Consider the following 21,195-nt stretch of genomic DNA (forward strand, 5'->3'; position numbering starts at 1 on the left):
GTCTCACTCAAGACAGAAGTGCTCAGTGTCAGCAGATGAGACACAGGAGTTCACTGCTTACCCTTAGATACACTTCTACCAGAATTTCATTTGCTTCCCCCTTCTCCCCACCTCCAAAAAAATTACACAATTCCATCTCCATTTCCACCTACAGCTGCTTTACCACAAAATACCAGGAAGTATGAAAAAGCCACACAAGCTGGAAAACAATCACTCCAGAGCATAGGCTTTTTTGCTTTACCTGTGTGATATTGGCTGTGATATTTGTAAAGTTTCACAAGCACTGGGGAAGGTATCACAAGAAAGTCTCTCAATGATGGATTGACAGAATGAACCACAACAGGAAACCTCTCACACAAACGACCCAGACCCTACAAAGGAAAAAAAAAAAAAAACAACCCAAGACAAAACCAATAAAACATAGCTTCAGAATAACACAGCACTATTTTTATTTCAGCTACAAGCTTGCCACTTCAGCTCAATACAAATAAACAGAAAACAAAACAAATCCTACATAGTTTTGAGATATTGAATTTTTTAGCAGAAGATTTAGACATTTTAAGCCTCTAACTGGTTTAGGTTATTCTAGAGCGTATCATACACCACTCAGCCTTGCTGTTCTCTTCCTGGGTGTTTTCACAGGAGTTACATGAAATGAATTGCATTCTCCAAAAATAAAGTTACTGTACAAGTTCCAACATTCAGAGGGACCTGATAACTTACAACTTATGTGGTGGAAAACATCACATTTGTAAGACTGGATAAGTACCCAATAAGAAGACAAAAATTAGAATAACCAAGGCTTAGTCTATGACCTCAGTGACCTGCCAGTCCCAATATTTTAACTGTTTGTGTAATGGACTAAGAAGCTAAATAGTTCAGAAATTAAACACTGGTTAAAAAACCCTTCATGAGTATTATTCTTCAAGAAGTAGAAGAGCTAAGAAAATTCTAAAAGCAGTTCCTAGTTTTCACACCAGACCTCTGAAATCCAAATGTAGAACACAGTGATGGAAAGTAATAAAAATAGCAGATAGTGTTCTAGCAACCTGTAAAACTGCCCAAACCCTCATTCACTGACACAGTGAGTAATTACAGTAATGAATGACAAATACTGTAAAGACAGACCTGCAAACAGCAAATTAGCAGTGGCAAGTGAGCAATTATGACTTTGCTTGAGGTTTTTGACTGCAGCTTCTCTGACAGCTTGATGCACAGGTTTTCCGCACCTTAAATTTAAAAATCCAACAGAAAACATATTTTTGATTTGTTATTAGGCCACATACAATCCAGTGCTTACTGGAATTTTGAAAATACTGGAGAGAATTTATAAGCTTCAATCTTGTTGTATCAGATTTAGCGCTGCTTCTGCAAAAACAATTTTAGAAACTTAGCACCTGCACCAAAGAGCTCTGCCAAACATTGCGATTGAAGGAATGACAGTACTTAAAGCTGATCTTGAGCCTATTTCATACTGAACAGAATTCAAATATTGCAATGTCCATAGGGAAAAAGAAATCCTTCATATATTCAGCAGATGCAAGATTTATACAACAAGAAAGAAAATAGAGGAAAAGTAAGAGCTTCTCAGTCCTGCTAGCAATGAAGAAAAAACATTTTCTTTAGAAGAACTAATGAGAAATATATAAGACATTAAGAGCAATAAATAAAACACAAACTAGAAAATAAATAGCTGTATGCAATTCAGCACTTAACAGCATCCCCTGGAGATAAGTAATAGGAAGTTTCTATTTCCACTTCTATAAGGATATGTCTAACTACCCAGCCAACTAATCTGACAACCTTTAGATGGAAGCTTTACTCTTGTATTCTAAAAGTAAAAAGAATTCCACCAAAATTTATTATTTTCCTGAGCACCATCTACTCTGTAAGTATTTCTACAACTTAGAACACAACAAACAAACACTGCAGAGACCACAGAGCCTTTTTCTTACTCTGCTCATCTTTCACAGCCCACACCATGAGATCCACACAGGCAGCATTGGCCTGACAACGCAGTTTTAAAGGGCTCAGCTCGTTGTGCAGTCGATCCACATCGTGGAGTATTTTCTGAAGTTCTGACTGGCTGCTGTTGAATTGCTCCAGCACAAAATCATGGATTTCCTTCACAAATGAGTTGGGAAGGTCTAAAGAAAGAAAAGGAAGCAGCATTATACTGGAAGGATGGAAGGCAGTGTATCAGAATAACAACATATATAAAAGTCATTGCTGCATTATAAATGATATTATTTAATCAAGTTTATGTCCTGTCTAATAAAGTCCAGTGAACAGACAATTCAAATGCCATCTATTAATCCTCGTAATGGTAGTCAAAATATTTTTTCTACTTTCATAGCACCTTTTTAATATGGAAACATTTCAAAATACAAACTTAACACCTTAAGTAGAATTTCCAGAAAATTCAAACCTAATGTTCAAGCACTCAACACAATGCAGATGCTGTTTGTGATCCTAAACATAATGAAGGATAAATAAAAAAATAAATACTATACCTTTCATATAGTATAGTGTGTCTCTCAGCATTTTAAACTGAGCAAGGTAAAGAGGGTCACTGAAGGTTTTGTAATAGAGATCTGTACTACAACCCATCTGAAAGAGAAAAGAAGCAATCATATACATTCAAAAGGAAGTATTTTCCATTATACAAATAAATAAATCCCACTCCACCTCCACAATGAAAAACAAGCATACAAAACAGGTACAAGAAGTAACCTCACAGCTTTTCCCCTTTACTTTTAACAAAAGAAAAAGTACAGCCATTCAATGCATTAAACAAAATCGTCACTGTTTGATTTGAAGAGCACTGTTTCTCTAACAATGGGGCTAAAAACAAATCAGAAAAAAAAGGGGGAGCCTCAAAACTTTCACTTTGCAGAAATGGCAAAAAGAGAGGCTGAAGTTGTCTCCTCTCCAGCCTACGTTTCGAACATGGCAGGGCTCAATGGGAGGCTGAGAGCAAAGCAGTCATTTCTGCACACATTTCAGCACACACCCCTTTCACCACAGCTTTATGCCCTGAGGAAATGAGGCAAACTCCATAAAATGTGGTGGAGGCTGTGACAGAACTGCACCCAGGGGAGAACAAGTCCTTGTTCTGAAACAAGGACTCACAGACCTAAAGAACCAAGTCTGCAACCTCTGAAAGTCCATGAGCTGCAACACTGACAAACTCATAGAAATGGGACCTACAAGAGCAGCAGTGATTTCCAAGCCACAAACTGAAAACAACCAATGCATTTCATATGTGTGAAAAAAGACAATGCCACTGCAATACACAAGGAAGACCTCAGTCTACAGTAAACCAGTTTTGGGCAACCAATCCTGTAATTTATTAGGACAACAGCGCTAATGTAAGAAAATAATTATTTCCTCCAATGTTAGTGAAAAACACCACTCCTCTTCACCATTTTTACACAGTCCAAGGCCAGATATAAACTACTGAAAGAACTGTTCAAACAGGAGGTTTGTATAATTTTGCAAAGGCATACCTTACATAGGTAAAGTACTAATTTTGCAAGTAATAAGGCAAAAAAATTAAGCAATTAAAGGAGGAAGTCATTAAAAACCATACCTCTGCAACTTCAGCTAGAACTGCATCTAAGGTCTTCAGAAGAGAATCCTCAACAATCTGCTTCACCTATGGAGGGAAAAAAAAAAAATCAAACAAAACCAGGATGTTTCCTGTTAGTGACTCTGGACAGGAGGAGGACATCACTTAATAAAATTTTGCTTATGCACAGAAAGCACAAGTCGCTTCTCTACTAAGCCTCAAATAAAATTAAGGCTGCAACAAGAACTTTTAAGCCTCTCTGCTGTTCCAGAGTAGCTGATGCCAGAAGCAGACAGGGCCTGCAGCTTCTGTCACTTGTGTGAATTCCCAGCAAACAAACCCGTCTCACTCCCACAGCAAAACCCAATTTTCTATTTCAGAAACTAGCAGTATGCAGGTCACACCAGAACAAGTGGTCTGCAAGACTCAAGCAGGAAGAAGTTGATACAATCGTACTTAATTTTCCAAATTCTGCACAGTTTATATGAGAGCTGTTCAGGAATGCTATTGAAGTATGACATTACATGCAATAAAAGTAAAATTACACAAAGCTTGAGAGACAAACTCTGTCATTTTACTTGCAATTCTAAAAGCTTAAACTTAAACTGCATATATTTCTAGCAAATATCTAGAACATAGTGTCACTGCAATCTTCATAAGGAGCCATCATGTACCATGTTCAACAGCTGTCGGAGCATTTCCAGTGGAATGTTAAACTCTTTATTGTTAATACCATTGAAGAGAGGAGAAACTGAAAAGCTGGAACTGATTGTGGAGAAGTAATAATCAGGATCCAGTGCACTACCATCAGGAAGATATGAACCTGATCAGAAAAAAATAATGGAAATACAAGTTTGAGGAGAGAAAGGATATTATCTTCCTTTAATTGAAATGTTTAGCCACTACAAGAGTTCTTTCTAACACAGTCTTCAATTTGCCAGAGGTGCATTTCAGCTCATCTACTGGTAAATTAAGACAGACAGCTATGATACAATTGTCATTAGAAGTTTACTACCCCAACAGAGAATTCATTACAATAACTCGCGTCCATGTCAGAGATACTTCTGACAAACTTTTCCACATTTCTGATGTGCAACTACCTAAAAACATTTGTAAACACCCTTTAGACCAGAAGCACAGAGATGCAAAGAACAGGTCAAGTCAAACCTATCTTGCAAGGTTTCCCCTGTGTTAGGTGAAATGAACACATGGAACATCTCAGAATAGGCACCAAGTCACCACAGTAATTTGAAAGCAAAGAGAATCAAATTATTTTTCAGAATCAAGTACTCTATTAAGCAAACAAACAACTTGCTCAGCAAACTGCTCTTGGCTCTGTTTCCTCTTGAGAAATTACATCTCATGCCTTTCTGAAGTGCTCAGCTGGCTGTGCTAGAGTAATGTTCTTGTGATTAACAGGCTTTCAAGCAAGACTATTTATTGACAACAACAACAACAACAAAAGTCCTCAGTTCTTTTCTTTAAGCTGTTAGCCTTGGCCAGAAAAAAGCCAAGGTCACTACTCATCTTCTTCAGAAGGCAAGATATCAACAGAAGTGATACAAGGACTGACTAGCTGAAATAATTGCTAGAGGTTAGTACTGAAAATAAAATCCTGACTGGAATAATCATAACTTTACCAGAGAGACAACTAAAATAATTCAAAAAATTTTACAAATTGTCCACTATTCATCTACAGATTGAAGATTATTTCTGCTCTACTACGATAGTATCACTCTAACCTGTAGCCTTTGGGTTTTGTTTATTTTTTAAAATTCAAATCATGAAGACAACAACATTTTAGAAGAATACATTGGCTCTACACAGTACACAGAAGATAAACAGGCCTGTTCCTACTTGGCAATTTAAGAATTACCCTGCAATCCCATTATATGACTGAGGAAGAGGTGCCTCTAGAAATAGCAATGTGAAGGGAAGTCATGTGGAAGAAATTAATTTAAGACAGGGCTTCAGAGAGGAGAATGGCCCAGAAACAGAGAAATCCCAAACTGTTAAAAACCTGAAAGGGCCAGACAAAACCAGAGACACCAAAACAGCTGAGATGCAGAGCTTGTATCCATGATTCATGAAGAAGAGTTTATTTTTAGGCCCTGCTTTGACTTAGAACTCACAGATGGAGCTCTACCACAACTCAGTAGTTAAGAATTTGCATGCTATTAATCAAACTTTCTCAGGTTTTGGCCTTTCATAATACAGTAACTAATGCACATTAGTGAACATCCCAGTGTCTCCTTCAGTATTTCTTGCTTCAGCAAATTACAGGTTCTTCCACAATGACCCATATCACACTCACCCCAAATGGAGAAGCTGTTTTGGATTTATACAATGTGCCACAAGCCTCAAAATTCCAGACCCTAGATCAACAATGTAGTTGTCTACTGAAGCACAATATTAACTCTTGTTCCTCAAAGTTACTCAGCATAATCTCCTGAAATCTTTTTGGCCTAGCTGAATTAAGCTCTTCAGTACTAGGCACTGCTGATCAGGAAGGGAATCAAGAAACAAGTAAAAAATAACTGAGCCAGGAAATCACTGGTGTTAGTAATTACTACTCTCTCTAAACCACAATTTTTAAAAGAATCCTAGCCAGCATGTGCCACTGAATTCCTATAAGAATTCTAAAAGGCAGAGAAAGGGGTCAAAAGGTTTTTTGTTTTAAATTTTCTATAAATAGCAACAAAACCCCAAATCACAGATTGTTCCTTAAGATAATCTACCTTCAAAGTAATGAATTGCAGCAGGTCCTCCAGGAGAGCTGGGAGGGGGAAGTCCACGTTCAGGACTAACCTGAAACATTGCACAAAAGCTGTATTTTAGAAAATATTTATAAAACACTTAAAAACTTGTCAGGGAATAGATTGTACACTTTAAAATAAAACACAGCTTCAAGCAAAACTAATAGGAACGAAATATTGCTGGGTCTAACAGCTCAATTCCAGCCAAAAATAGGAAGTTAAAAAATGCCAGTTCAGTGCTTTTGACTAAAAAGGGAAGAGATCAGAATGATGACTCCTCTACTGTATGAAACTATGCTAGTAACAACCCATAGTTTCAAACCACCATCTGAATGCAGTGTTCCCCCACCACAATGAACATCCACAGCTCCTGATGAAACCAGGAAAAGGTCCTGCATCCTCTTGTGAAAACTTCAGCCATTAAGTGCCAGCTTCCCGATTTTATAGATACACATTACAAAGCCTCTTAACGATCATAACACAAGGAATGGGATTTGCCAAACGTTCCATGTAATGACTTACTACTACAGTTGCTACTTAAGTGTCACTGCTTGTTCTGTAATTCAGAAATTACTAAACTATTTGGAAACTCAGTTGTGGAACCACAATAAAGATATCTGAATTTCGTCAAACAATGTCTTAAGAGACTTTCTGCATATCCAGGCAGAACTTAACTCCACTGAGACCAATAAATCATCTCAGCACTCCAACACAGAGCAAGTCATACAAACCTGTGTGATGCTGGATACACTGCTAGCCTTTCTCTTCAGTGTTCCTTCCTGGCAAACAGTGAGCAGAGAACTGGGAAGAATTGATCTGAAATCATTAAAGGATCGCCGGCGAATTCCTTCAAGCTCTTCTGGAACCCTCAGGGAATGTGGAGGAATTTTAGGAAAAAGCTTTGAAAGGAGAGCTTCCTCTGAATTGCTGTAGCGACCAAAGGCTCGAGAAATTCCTATCAGGCAGGGCACTGCATACTTGCATAAATATTCTGGAAAAGAAAAACATATGTAACAGCACATTAACAGTTACTTAGAACTTCCTCTTCATGGTTTTGCTACCACTTCACTGAACTGTTTCAACCTAAACTGCTTTACAACAACCGATCTGTACAAGCAGAGGAAAAACCATGAAAGCATCACAAATTACTGCAATTCTGCTTCTGTGTTTTCCAGCCAGCAGCAAACAGAACAGAGAAGTGCTAAGGGAACCTGAAAAACAAAACTCACTTTTCAGGATTAATCCTGATAACCAGCAAGCAAACATAAGAGAAGTTCAGAGGACAGGAGTTACAAACACAGTAACAATTTTATCACTACCTTTATCGTGCATTTGTGGTGTCTGGCACATTCCCAACAGGAACTGCATTACTTGTAGGACTGCATCCAAAATCTAAAGTCATCAAGACAGACATACAAAAATATCTTTTGGTCAAGAGATATCATTATCTTACATCTTCATTATAACAAATGAAACTTATAAGCATTAATGTAAGCACCTCCGTGAAGATTTCTTAATGTTGTGTGACTAGATTACATTGTCCTCACTCAGGTCACAGAGCTTCTCCTGCAAAATCTGCAGTGAGCTGCAAGCACTACACAACAAAACTGCAGTACTCCCAATCTCAGTATCAAAACTGGAATTCTAAAACCCTGGGCTCAGCAACTGATACCCAAAAGTAACTTCAGACCCATGAATATCCTTTAGGTACTTGACTATTAACACAAGCAAATTAATGCACCAGTGCACACGCTAAAGCAATCGGCCCCTTGCTGACAGGGAGCAGCTGTGCTCTTCTCCAGACATCTGTCAGGACTACAGCATTGGAGAACTGGGTAATACAACAGCACAAACTTAAACTCCACCTGCTCTCGGAGAGATGCATCCCTGTAGGCCACATCAGATAACAACGTCACTAAGCAGAAGCTGAAGTTTTCTGCCACTGGAAGCAAACCTGCAAAGTAATGGAGAGAAAATCAGTCAGTTAAACCTTGCTAGAGAGAACCAACACAGAAAGAACAATATATAATAAAGCAAGAAAACATAAGTGACTTCCATGTCAAAATGTTCTGAGACAGACTGTAGATAAAAATAGTATTACATACAAAATTTACAAGTCCTCTAACCATCATGATTTCAGCATAGATGTTTAAAGAAAAATCAGAATAATTAAAAACTTTCTCAGGCTTTCAATTAATTGGAAATAAATCTTAATTGTATAATACTATATAAAAGTATTCTTAATTTTAAGAGGCATTAAGGAAGCAAAAAATGAAGTGGTTTAAACAGCAACTAAGTATCAAAGCTGAAAGTAGAGCACACAAATCTCATGTTCCACTCTCCTACTCTAACTACTACACAATCTTCTCCCATTTAGTCACAAAATATACTGAACACAGAACTATTTGGAAAGTGCAATTCATCAAAAAGCAGCAAAGCAGGAAAACAGAGAACTATTCAACTTCCTCTGGCTTCTAAAGTAAATCAACATTAAATGCTGTCAAACCAGGAGCTGAGTAAGAACACAGCAGGACTTCTCCCCTCCCTTTGAACCATGTCCTGAACAACCTTTGCTATTTCTATTTCCTGGCTGGCATTCCATGACAAAGATCAAAAAATCCAAACATCACCTCTGCCTTTCCGTGCATTGCTTTCTTCTATCCACTGGACTTTGGGGAGACCCTTGAGGAGCCGCAGAAGGTAAGGAATCACATTATCCTTGTGCTAAAGAACAAAAGATTCTATTTAGAATGGAGAAGAAAAGCTGAACCATAGAATCTCTAGATATTTTAGAGATATGGTAAAATTGCATTAGCACACACAGAACTTGCTTCTAATGATTACTCCACAAGCTTCTTGACTATTGCAAAACTGATTTCAAAACAAGAAAATGAAATTAATCTGATTCAGTGCCTTAAATCCAAGGCTTTCCCTCCAGTTCACTCTCTGTAAAATCTGGGTAAAAAAATTCCAGAGCAGTACCTAACCCCAAAGATTTTATTAATTGACAGCAAGCTCCCAAAATAATTTTAAGATAGCTAGAAATTCAGAGAGCCAGTGCCAATTCAGTACATCTGATGCATCCCTTGGCCTTATGTAAGTCACTTAACACATCCATGTAACACTTCAGCTCCCTCACCTGCAACTCAAAGCACAGCACAGCTACCTTATTAAAAAAAAAAAAAACCCAAACAAATACAGAAAGAAAAAAAGAACAAGGCCAATAATATCCATGCAACTGTACCATAGCACATGGATACTAACCAGGAGGCAATTCAGGCCTGATGTGAACCTTAGCAATACAAAAAAATTTAAAGTGAGGTCTAATAGCATCAGACCTGGGACTCTGTCCATGCTTCCCTTTCTCTACACAGAACAATACCAGGCCCAGCAGTCAAAGGGAAGAGAAACAGCTTGTGCTGGCCCTGCTGGCAGACACAGAAGGGATGCTTGTGTACAATGCAGCCTGTGTGCCCTGTCTGTCTGTTTATCCTGGCATGAAAGGGCCTATTGCCAACCTGGCCTTCAGGAGTGCATCACAGCACCTCTGTCAGTCAAAGAACATGCAAGGATACATCTGGTTTGAGTAAATCCTCCTGAATACTCTTTCCTTTCTCTGCTTAAGCCATGATGACCAGAAAACACGGCAGCAGTTTGGCTGTGGCAGTGCCATACAGTGACTACTGCCTATCATACTTATCAGTATTTCCCTGCTCTCCTGACTACATCCCTCCCTTATCTCTGATCTTTTTATCTACTTTTATGAAGAGCAAACACCAACTTTTCATTCACTGAACAACTAAAATTGAATTAATCCAAGATCTTTGAAGGTAAAGAGGTAGCCTAAGTGGGAAAAATACCTGAAGGTCAGATTCAATGAGGAAGATTCCTAAAGCAATAACAGCATCCCTGCGACGTTCATCCAACTGGAAAATACCATGGAAATCCACTGGACACATACAGAGCAGTTTTTGTACCTGAAAAACAGCAGAGGGAAAGAACAGTGGAACAAGATTGGAAACCAAAATGAAGCTTGTCTGAAGTGCACACTGGTCTCTCCACCTTCTGGAATACATTTGGCCATGTTACCCTCCTTCAGTCATCAATCTCACTGAGAACATCCAAGGGCAAGGAAACAGTGATGAATGACAGAAACCAGAAAGAGACAGAAAAATCTCTGGTAGTTGTAAAATACTTTTTCTACATGGGTTGATTTAAAGGTTTTCTTCAACACTTGATCAAAGTGCTGAAGTACGATAAAGCCTTTGTTTCACTACTTCACTTCTAGATATGCAGGAAATGTGCAGCAGGAACTTTTATTATATTTACTCAATTTCTGTAAACAAAAAATAGGTGGACAGAGCTTCAGTCACAGCTGCACCAATACCTTCTACATACACGGCACTGAACAATTAGCTGTTACCAACCTGCTCAAATCCTTTCAACACAACAGATTAAGTTTTCAGAACTATAACTTTCTCACTACTTACCTATTACTTCTTCCCATACTTAACAAACACACAGTTCCAAGCATCTATGGAATTGTTAATAAATGGAAAAATGCAACAAGCATGTTGTCATTTTAAAAATTTCCTTGATGTTAATAAATACTATCTAAAAATGGCCTTCATAATAAACCACTGTTTGGCTTACCCATGTTTAAATGTCAAGTCACTTCCTATTTAGATAACTCTTTGAACATCCCACCTTGAAATCTCTAAAGCAAGAAACAACCTCCAGAGAAGATTAAAAGTGACTGGATGCTCTGTGGAATTCAAGATTCTGGTCCTTCAATTGCCAGACCTCTTTATTGCAAGACCTGTAGCACAACACAGATAATCCTCTAGCTAAACATAAAATAAATTAGAGGAAATATGAACTTTGGAAAATGACTGCTGATACATGCATTCCACATGAGGTTACGTTTGTAATAACATGAGTGAGCAACTTTAGCTAGATATGAACTGTTACTATCATTGAACTGCTGTATTCTGTCAAATTGGAAAAAAAACCTTAAATCCCTGGATATTTGTGAACCAACAGCAAGGCATAGAAAAATTAGTCCCCACTGGCTGTCACACTAGCGGTACATTTCCAGAACAAGAAATAAGAAAACAAGGCTGCAACAGCCGGCCCAGAACAAGCAGTATAATTTTCATCAGCACAGAGCAGTGGTTTTTTTTTCAGCTGTTTAGTCACGATTATTGCCTGGTGTAACTTGGACACGCTGTCACTTGGTGCCCAGCCCCAGCACACCGGGCTGTCCATCCCTGCGGCGGGCAGCAGCACAAGCAGCCGGCCCGGGAGCGGGGCAGCCCCTCGGGGGCAGTGCCCAGACACGGATCCCGGGGGTCTCCCCTCAGCACAGCTTCACCTCACGCACATTCCACCCGGCACTGGTTGCGTCGCCTGGATTTAACCCGGTACTTGGAGGAAAGCAACCAGCTCTAATTAGGCTGAGACTAATTACTCCCACAAGACCATATCCTACAGACTTGGGGGACGAGCAGCAAGATGCAGCTCCTTGCCCCGAGGGTGCGCTGCCGACCCGAATTTTTGGGTCGAGGCGGTGCACACGAGCATCCTCGAGGCCCAGCCGCCCCGAACGCAGGGACGGACGAAGCAGGGGTGACAGAACCACCTCAGAGCCCACAGACAACCCCGCCCAGGCAGAGCCGCGGCCCGCGGGGCAGCTCCCGACCCGCTGCCACCAACCCGCTTCCCACGCGTGACAGCGCCAAGGGGGCGGCCCTGGGGGTGGGGACACCCCACACACGGCACGGACAGCGCACAGGAGGGGCCACGGACGGCGCCGGCCGGGCTGCCCGGAGTCCTGTGAGCACACGGGCCACCCCTCCCGCGGCACGGCCCCCCCCGCCACACGCGGCTTCCACGCGTGACAGCCCCGCAGCCTGCACACACGCGGCTCCCACGAGTGACGGCCGCTCCCCACGCACGCCCCTCACCTTCTCCAGAGGCGCCGGGTTCTGCACCGCCAGCGACCGCGCCAGCGACAGCACCGTGTTGAAGTAGAAGCCGCGCGCGGTGGCCGCGCTGCTCCCCCGCCCCGTAGGGCCTGCGGAGGGAGCCGCGGCGGTCCCGGCCGTGGCGGCCGCTGTCCCGGCCGCCGCCGCCGTGGCCGCCGTGGCCGCAGCCGCTGCCGCCGCCGCCACCGCCGCGGCCGCCATGTTGCGCGGAACGGCGCCGGCCAACCCGCCCCGCCCCCGCAGCGCCTCCCGCGGGAGTAGGGCGCACCAATCACACCACAAACATGGCAGCGCTCGGCGCGGCTTCACTTCCGCCCGGCGGCCCGCCCTCCCTGCCCGCGCCCCTCCTTCCGCAGCTGTGCCCCCACATATTCCTCCCCTCTCCTCCGCAGTGGTTCCGCCCAGCAGCCGCCCGTTCACCAGTGGCGCTGCGGCGCGCTCACCCCGCCCCGCGGCGGCGGGGGGGGAGGTGGTCGGTGGCTGCGCCGGGCGGAAGCCGTGGAGCGGCCGCGACCCTAGGCGGCGGCTTGGGGGTGGGTCTGTGAGGGGCGAGAGCTCCTCGCGGTCGGCAGTGCCATGTCGGCGCTCCCGAGGAGCTACAACCCTTTCGCGGAGGACGAGGAGGAGGATGTGGCTCCGGCGGGTCCCGGCGCGGCGGGCGGCGCGGACCGGCAGCGGTACCTGGAGCAGGAGGTGCTGCGCCGCTCCGCCGCCACCGCCGACAGCACCAACCGCTCCCTGTCGCTCCTCTACGAGTCCGAGCGCATCGGCGTGGCCGCCTCCGAGGTGGGTCGGGGCCGGGAGCGGGGCCTTGGCCGCTGGGGAGGAGCGGCCGCAGGACCCGAGCGCTCCCCTCTTCGCTCGCAGCTGCGGGAGGGGAATCTTGCTCTCCGCGGTCTCCTAAAAAGCACCTCCTCACTCGGTGTTTTCCAGCCAGCCTGTCCCTGTGTTTTCTGGGTGGTGGCGTTTGCGTTTTGAGGGAAAAATCCCAGTTACAGCCCGTGTGTCTGAATAGTGCTGAGGCTGGGACTCGGCCCTGTTTTCAGCTGTTCTCAAAAGTTCTTACTTAATTTAGCTGACTATAAAGTCTTTTAGCAGTCCTCTTGGTTAGATGAAGGGCCTTCCCTGTTACTTGTTTGTGATGTGCTTCGGTTCACCCTGATTAATCATTTCCTTCGTTCCTCAGGCTCTGTTTCAGCACTTTGTGCTTAGGCTCATAAAGGTCTTGTCCGTTGTGTCACCTGCTATAATGGGCTATTTCTTGGGTGATGTGATTGCCTAAATTAACCTCAGAGCATCCTCAAGCTGCTGCCAGTCCTTATACTTAGAGGGTTCTTGGTGGGACTTCTGTGTACTTTCAGACTCGTGACTTGTTTGTCCAGGAAATCACAAGTGAGGAATCAAGAATTCAGGCTTGACACAGGGCCTGTGGTGAAACTTGAAGGCAACTTTCCTGCCAGCAATAATCTTTGGAATAGTGCTTGTGCTGCCGAATTAGAAAATAATTTACTTCTATATATAAAAATTCCTAAATACTGCACTGCTAAAATTAACTAAAATATTCCTGAAGTCTGAAGAAATTTTGTTTGTGTTTATTTCCTTTGGCTATTGTATTTCTAAATTATCGGAAACGTCCCAGCAAGGTGGAAGCATAATCCCTTCCCAATGAAGGTGCCATTCATGCCAGAAATTGTCCTGCTTGCTCATTCCCCTGCCATAAACCTGTGCATTTCCACCACATCACCCCTCTGGTGGTCAGTCATAGATGCAGATGTCAGCTTGACAAAAGGCTAGTACAGAAAACTCCTGGATATAGTTTGTGGTAGGTACCAGAAACCCAGCAGGTTACAGGGATGAGGATTTTACAGCTGGTTAAGGCAGTGGCTAACAAGCAACTACTGATTGAAACGGTCTGGAGGAAGGGCAGCGAGAGAAAAAGCTGTTTGCTATCAGAAATAAGCTGCCCAGATGAAGGAACACTGTTATTTTTCTTTATATCATTTGGTGGCTGGGTTTATCCTGGCTTTATGACCTGCTTTTGTCTGTCACTGCCCGTTAGGAGCTCGTCCGGCAGGGAGAGGCTCTGAAGCGCACGGAGCAGATGGTGGATAAAATGGACCAGGACTTGAAAACGAGTCAAAGGCACATAAACAGCATCAAGAGTGTTTGGGGGGGCTTGGTAAACTACTTCAAAGCCAAACCTCCAGAGAGCAAGCCAGAGCAGAATGGAGCCCCTGAATATTATGCTAACAGCAGGTAAGTAACAAACTTTTTATTTGGGACTTGTCTCCTGCAGCATCTCTGGAATGTCACCAGAAAATCAGAAAGTAAAACATCTGTTGATTCTTTCAAACTCCTATAAATTCCTGAGATGGTCTAGCTGCCTTTTTTTCTTTAATGCTGAAGTCAATAGCAATTCTTTCTTTCTTTTTTTTTTTTTTCTTTACTAGGTTAAAAGAAGCAATGATGTCTAGTAAAGAACAAGAGTCAAAATACCAGGAAAGCCATCCAAATTTAAGGAAGCTAGATAATTCAGGTTTGTTAACTTTATTTTACACTGAATGCCTTTCATCCATGTGGGGCAAACTTGCAGAGTGATGAAGGCAGAGACCCTTCAGCCTGCCCAGCTGCTGGCTTACCTTGCTGGAGATTTGTATCCCAGCCTTCATGCTTTGAATTCTAGAGAATTTATTCTATTGAACTCTTTATATCCGTTGTGAAGATGTTACGCCTGCTAAAGACTAAAAGCGCTCAGTGTTTATATTTGCCTAGAGAATGCACACAGTGTGCAGACAGGGTTTCCCTAAGTTTGCCAAAATGTTACACGTTCAGAGGTTCTCCTTTAAACCATTGTTTGTTGTAGTTTTCAGATACATTGTCCTTGTTTTTTCAAACTTCATACTGGAGTCATTTCTTGGTTCTCAGAAGGTGGTATATAGAGTTTGGCCTCATTCCTCCTCCTCTCAATCTGTTAACTTCTGTGAGGGCATTTTCGTACTGAATAACCGTTTGTTTATAACGTGATCCTCGGTTATTTAACCTAGTAAGAGTGGGAAAGCAGCAGGATACGGCTGATGCTGTGTGAGGATGCGGAGTGGTGCCGTGCTGCTGTTCGGGGGGCTCGGACCCCGCTCCGTGCAGTGCGGAGCTGTGTCCAGCAGAGAGCAGAGCGGCTCCGCCGGCCCCGGCCGCTGCCCGCGGGTCCCGGTGCCCGTCCCCGCCTTTGTCCCGCCTGGGTGTGCGCTGCGGGCTCCGGCTGCTTTGCTCTCCCAGCTCCTTACTAGAGCTACGAGTGGCAGCCCAAAAGAGCGAAATTGTAACTTAAGTGTTCGTCTTGAGAGCCGACCTATAGACACTGGTCTCGGACTTCTGACACTCTGGTTATGTAACTAGCTGGCAGCAGTGTTCAAACTAGCTTTTAACAGCCTTGCAAAAACTTCAAAACCTCTTCTCACATGCTTTTTCGTTAGATAATGTTCTGTACTCTATACTCTTAACAGACAACGATTTCAACAAAGCAGATTTAGTTTCTTCAGTGCAAAGGGATGCCTACCCAAAGAACCAACAGCTGCGAGCTTTCCACCAGAAAATTGATACCAACTTAGGTGAGTGAGGAAACTGAAGCTGTTTGATGTAATACAGTTGGGAATTTTTGATTCCTAAACCAGATAAAATTATTCAGTGATATATTGCCAACACTTTTTTTTGTTAACGTGCAAAATTTGATGATAATTTAAAAAATTATTTGCTTCTATTTGCACTTGAAAGCTGTCTACATAGTACATCAGTTTAGACCCAAATAATATAAAGCAATACACAGATTTTGAAATACATGTTTTGCTGAAAATTGCTAAGAATTGAAAATCACTAAATATTTAATTTGTGGATTTGCTGCATTTCTTTTATTACTTCTCAAAACCATTCAGCTGAGTTTGCCTTCCTTTGTTCTGTAGCATATAGACAAAGTGCCTGTTTGCTTGCATGTGTGACTGTGTAGCTGACCTAGAAAGAAGAGATTGGGGAAAAAAAATCAGAAAGGAACAAATCAAAGAGAAATAGTTATAGCCATAAGAGCTAGTGGAGATCAATTTTATTTCTGTTCGCAAGCTCTGGAAAATGTGCTAACTTCAAGAAGCATTCATACTAATCAATCATGCAATGAAATTGTCACCTTTTGGTCAATTAGAAAATCTAGAAATGGGAGTTTTTTATCTATGGTAAATAACTGCTGAAGTTTTCAGCTCACTGGCATCATCTCTGCATGAAGTTTAAAGAAAAATAGTTGTGAGGTAGTGAGCATACTGTGTATGCTGAGCAGAGAAAATATGTACCAAATTTTTAATGAGATACATTTTAAAAAAAAGGTTAAAACTACGTTACGGGGTATGTCATTTGATAAAGATCTAATTTGGTGTTAAGTATTTGCCTGACACCAACTGTGAAAATGTAAAAAAGGAGGAAGTGATCATTTCTGGTAGTAACAGTACAACTATGAACATACCAGTGCTTCCTCTATCTCAGAGGAACACTCAGACTTGAGGAATTGTATCTAACGTTTTCTAACCCAGAGTTTTGGAGAAGAAGGAATGCTGATAGTGTCCATTTAGATAACGTGTTATCACACTTTGATTCCTTGTGGTCCCTCTGTACCCTTACAGATGAGATGTCTTCTGGGCTGAGTCGCCTGAAAAGCCTTGCTCTTGGCCTGCAGACTGAAATAGAAGAGCAGGATGATATGTTGGATCGGCTCACAAAGAAAGTAGAGACACTAGATGTCAACATTAAGAACACTGATAGGAAAGTCCGACAACTTTAAAGGATTTTTAGAATTTCTTTTGTCCAGTGCTGGTTCATCCTGAATGCCTCATCTCAACCGATACATTTTTAAAAATCTTGGTGGTATCTGTTTCTTTTTTTTTTTTCTGCTGTTACTGGTTTTGCTGTCATTAAAATTGCGTAGCCTTAAGTCAGCACAATATTTTACATTTCCTTGTAGTCTGCATGGGAGAAGTGCATGTAGAGTAAAATCTCTCAGCCTTGGGTCAGGATGCCCAGCTCAGCTGTGTAGCTGCTTGTGTGTGTGGAGGAATTCACACTCCACAGAGCTGCAGTGTCCTTGGCCTGGGAGCTGTGATGAGAAAAGGAACTGTATTTTTGCCTCTGTTTTGGGGAGGGGGCAGGGGGAACAGAATGTGCTGCTTTGTTCAGAACAAATGTTGTGGATTCTGTTTACCTACAGATATGTTAAATTCAGAAAAAAATGCTGATTTCCAGCTGTAAAAATATTTTTGAGTGACTGTTCTCTGGCATTTCTGAGGCTTAAGGAGTGAACTGTTCTGTGGAAGATGTAAAATATCAAGGGTGTCATGCAGTAATGATAATATCCTGTGTGGGTTCCCTTTCCTAAGATGACTTTGCCCAAATGGTGCATCCACAAGTTGTGGTTTTTTATGTTTGGGTAACTCAATACTCTTGCCTTTACAGCCTTGTCAGTAAAGATCTCTAAGGGTATCTTATGATCTGCAAAAAATGTTCATTGACACTGACCCAGAAAGTTTGGGTAACAAAGTCAGGACTTAAATGTGTGTGCTCTTAAAGATTCTTTTGCAGAAATGGCCACCATCTGTTTTTAATTTTCTGTTCTTTCTCTGCTTATTCATTTAGGTTATTATTTGAAAAAACAGCTTCCCCTGTAGAAATGGAGAGTTGATCTGATAGTGCACAAACAGATTGTAGAAGATTGTTCTTTAGCATTTATTTCAGATGTGATTACAGATGGAACAGATGCTGTGTGCTTTGCTAAGTAATGTGACTGTTAAGAAACTCCACTATGGTTCACATGCATCTGTGTTGGCTTAGCAAGTATGAATAATTCCTGCAAATGAAGAAAAGCCCAAAACCATTTTTGAGTCTTCCAGACAGAATTTGGGCCTTTCCCTTTGTTTGGTTCTTTTGTAAGGGTCACTGTAGAAACAAAATAATCGCAATTCTGCCCCAGCCTGAAGACATGATGGTGAGAACTTGCTGTCTGTCTTGAAAACAAGCCAAATACTCCTGTTGGGAGAGACCAAGGGACCTATGTCAGTATTGGAACATCACAGGTGACACTGTGGGGCTAGGAAGAGGTTGTTCCTTCTTTTGAACTAATGCCACATTGCTTATGAATTAAAGAAAGACTTTGGTGTTCTGGGCTATCAAGCTTGTCCCCTTCACAGATGTCACATTCACACTTCCCTTGTTCGTTTTCCAAGGGATTTGTTGCCTTGAGCTCACTTGCCACAAGGTGCATCCAATTACAAAGGAGATAAGAGAAACTGAGCCTTTCTTGGTTTACTGTCTACCCAGAAAGTTCACTGTAGAAAAATAAATCACTAAAAAAGCTACACTTATAGGACATAGTATTATGGAAAAAATACTATTTCTGGCATACTGGCAGGGTTGAGTTGTGAATTAGATTTAAGGTCTCTGTTGCCTTTGTTGCTGATGGCATTGATTTCAGTTTCCCACTAAAAAAAAAAAATCTCTTTTGGAGTGACATAAAACTTCAGGAGCAATTGAGTACCTTTAATTGCTTGTTACTTTTTCAGTTTGTATCATTTATGCACATTAAGAACTACAGAAGCCTATTAATATTATCATTTTACTATTTGCATTTATACTACGATTAGTTGTCTTACTCTGTTAGAATATTTATAAATTATATGATTTGATGTCTCAAGACATTTGATACGTTTATTTAGTGAATTATACAGTTGTTAGTACTTATATTTTAAGTACCTCAGTGAAGTGAGATGAAAAATTTTGATTATACCTGGCTTAGTTTCTTATTTGTTTTAATATCCGTCCTTTTAGTGTGAAATCTGCCTTCACCTGCAAGCAACTGTGTCACAACTCAGTGTTTGCAAAAGCAAGACTGATAACAAGGATGGACATTGAGACTTTCTTGACTAAGTTATAGCAAATGGAGGAAAAATGTCACTGGAAGATCTGGTTGTGTTATGTACAGTAAGAAATCTGGTGCTTGAATCCAAGCAAAAATCTTTGCTTTAAGGGTGAAGTGTGCTGCCTTTCTGTTGTAAGCTATTCCATTATTAGTCTAAATTATTTCAACAAAATTAACTCAAGTTTTTGAGCAAATGTTTAGTTGTATTGGCCTTTGAGAACAGCCTGACCCAAGCAGAATAGAAACCCAGGATCTCATGTGGAATCTTTACAGAAGTCTATAACTCCTTGTGTCTTCTAACAATCCCATTCACTGCCTCAGTTACGTATGCCTGCTTTTGCTTAGGTTTTCATGCTCTATTTATTATTTTTGTTTGGTTTTAATGGCCTTGTTTTAAAGGATCATCTTTCCACACTGGGTTTCTTTTGCAGGGGGAAAAAGATGGTGCATGGATATAAAATAATTTCTGCTATAAACTGAATTGCTTTTCTCTGTTTTCATATTGATTTTTGCTGATAACAAACTTAAGTCTAACTGACATGAGGAGACACCACTATTTTATAATAGCGATAATATTTTTTATCTCTTGGAATAACTTTCCATCCTACAGGAAAAGGAAATTTAAAGGAAAACAACCACATAATTTTTGCTTTTCCAGGAAATACCATTTTGCATGTATAACGAAGGATTTACTTTGGTAGCTTTTCTTACTATTTCTTGAGATGGAGTTTTATTTCTTCTTGGCTACTGTTGAAAAACTTAAGACTGTGTAGAGTCCAGGACTTTCAGAAGTTTAATTTGCACTCACGTGCTAATTTTTTGATAAAATTAATGGTTTTGCCTGCATATTCATGTTGGCATATAAGCTGGTGTTCTTGCAGCAAAATAGCTCTGGTTAATTTTATTGGCTTGGATAGAAGTTTAATAAGGTCAGAAGAAGATGGCAAAAAAAAAAAATATTCTTTATAAAAGGCAATTTGCCAGTTTCTCAAAAAACTTGCTAATCAATTTTGAAGAGATCCTAAACCCTGGGAAGTAGCACATACCTTTCATAACAGACATAAAATTCTGAAAGGAAAAAGAATGGGAATAACCAGTATTTGATGATAAGACTCCTAGATGTATTTGATTTTTAATTTTCCTGAGCATTGAATTAAATATTGTAACAAATCATATGTTGCTGAATTTTAGTCTGTGCTACACATTTTTTTGCTGTGCTAAGCTGTATTTGCCCTACTGAAATAGCTGGGACATGATGTCAGGGGTTCTTTTAATGTGTGAAATTCACCTGAAATATTTTGCTGCCTAGTAGTTTTTGTGAAGTGATGCCATTTGTTAAATGGTGAAATAGAAAACACTTTCCAACCAGTCTGCCTTCTGAACAAACATTTTTGTAGGCATTTTTACAAGCATAACATCATATGGAAGATTACATAGGACTTAATTTTCAAATCACAGGTAGTGATTGTGTCTATGATTTGTGTCTCTAGCTTTTTTAAATAGAACTCTAATTCTGTGCCACCCAGGTATAACACTTTTTGTACTAGTCAAATTGCATTATCTTTTGTTCAAATGCTAAACTGGACTGTAGTTCACCAGTTTGAGATTGAATGGAATGAGTGTTGAATTGTAAAGTCAATAAAAGGTGCTTATTGTTAATGAAGAGTTGTTGCATTTACTTCCCAAATTATTTTTATTACTTCATTGATACTCTTCCCCCATAATACCTTTTAAAATGCAGGCCCTACTCTATTAAGTTTGTACTGGCACGCACAAAAGTATGCAGCTGGTGGGTTTTGTTTTCTGAGAATAAGGAGGAGTATGGTATTCCTGTGTTATTCTTGAGTAGATTCTCTTAGATCCTGAGAAAGGAATGCAAACCAGAATTTATTTTTTCAAATGAATTTTCAAATTAATAATTCTAGATGTTGCTTAAAA

At 41.1% G+C, this 21,195-nt stretch overlaps 2 protein-coding genes across 3 annotated transcripts in view; one reads left to right on the forward strand and one right to left on the reverse strand.

The window, feature by feature from the left end:
* The window catches only part of PI4KA (phosphatidylinositol 4-kinase alpha), a 54,472-nt gene extending 41,957 nt beyond the window's left edge, over positions 1-12,515 (reverse strand). Inside the window, exons 1-13 of the mRNA XM_062504587.1 lie at positions 12,294-12,515; positions 10,188-10,304; positions 8,958-9,051; positions 8,193-8,281; positions 7,647-7,719; positions 7,059-7,318; positions 6,310-6,379; positions 4,246-4,394; positions 3,593-3,658; positions 2,514-2,610; positions 1,956-2,147; positions 1,129-1,229; positions 242-371 (exon numbers count right to left, since the gene is read on the reverse strand). Coding sequence (XP_062360571.1) covers positions 242-371; positions 1,129-1,229; positions 1,956-2,147; positions 2,514-2,610; positions 3,593-3,658; positions 4,246-4,394; positions 6,310-6,379; positions 7,059-7,318; positions 7,647-7,719; positions 8,193-8,281; positions 8,958-9,051; positions 10,188-10,304; positions 12,294-12,515 — 1,660 coding nt within the window. The remainder of the gene's footprint in view (positions 1-241; positions 372-1,128; positions 1,230-1,955; positions 2,148-2,513; positions 2,611-3,592; positions 3,659-4,245; positions 4,395-6,309; positions 6,380-7,058; positions 7,319-7,646; positions 7,720-8,192; positions 8,282-8,957; positions 9,052-10,187; positions 10,305-12,293) is intronic.
* A 183-nt stretch (positions 12,516-12,698) lies between these two features.
* Positions 12,699-20,920, forward strand: SNAP29 (synaptosome associated protein 29). 2 transcript variants are annotated; one of them, XM_062504393.1, is made up of 5 exons: positions 12,699-13,100; positions 14,374-14,570; positions 14,765-14,850; positions 15,815-15,919; positions 16,973-20,920. In XM_062504393.1, the coding sequence occupies exons 1-5, from the start codon at positions 12,891-12,893 to the stop codon at positions 17,128-17,130; spliced, it is 756 nt and encodes a 251-aa protein (XP_062360377.1). In that variant the 5' UTR covers positions 12,699-12,890; the 3' UTR covers positions 17,131-20,920. The 2 variants fall into 2 exon arrangements, with proteins under 2 accessions (XP_062360377.1, XP_062360378.1); XM_062504394.1 differs by having other exon boundaries at positions 15,836-15,919.
* The last annotated feature ends 275 nt before the right edge of the window (positions 20,921-21,195 follow it).

This window comes from Cinclus cinclus, chromosome 17, assembly GCF_963662255.1.
Source record: "Cinclus cinclus chromosome 17, bCinCin1.1, whole genome shotgun sequence".
Taxonomy (NCBI): domain Eukaryota; kingdom Metazoa; phylum Chordata; class Aves; order Passeriformes; family Cinclidae; genus Cinclus; species Cinclus cinclus.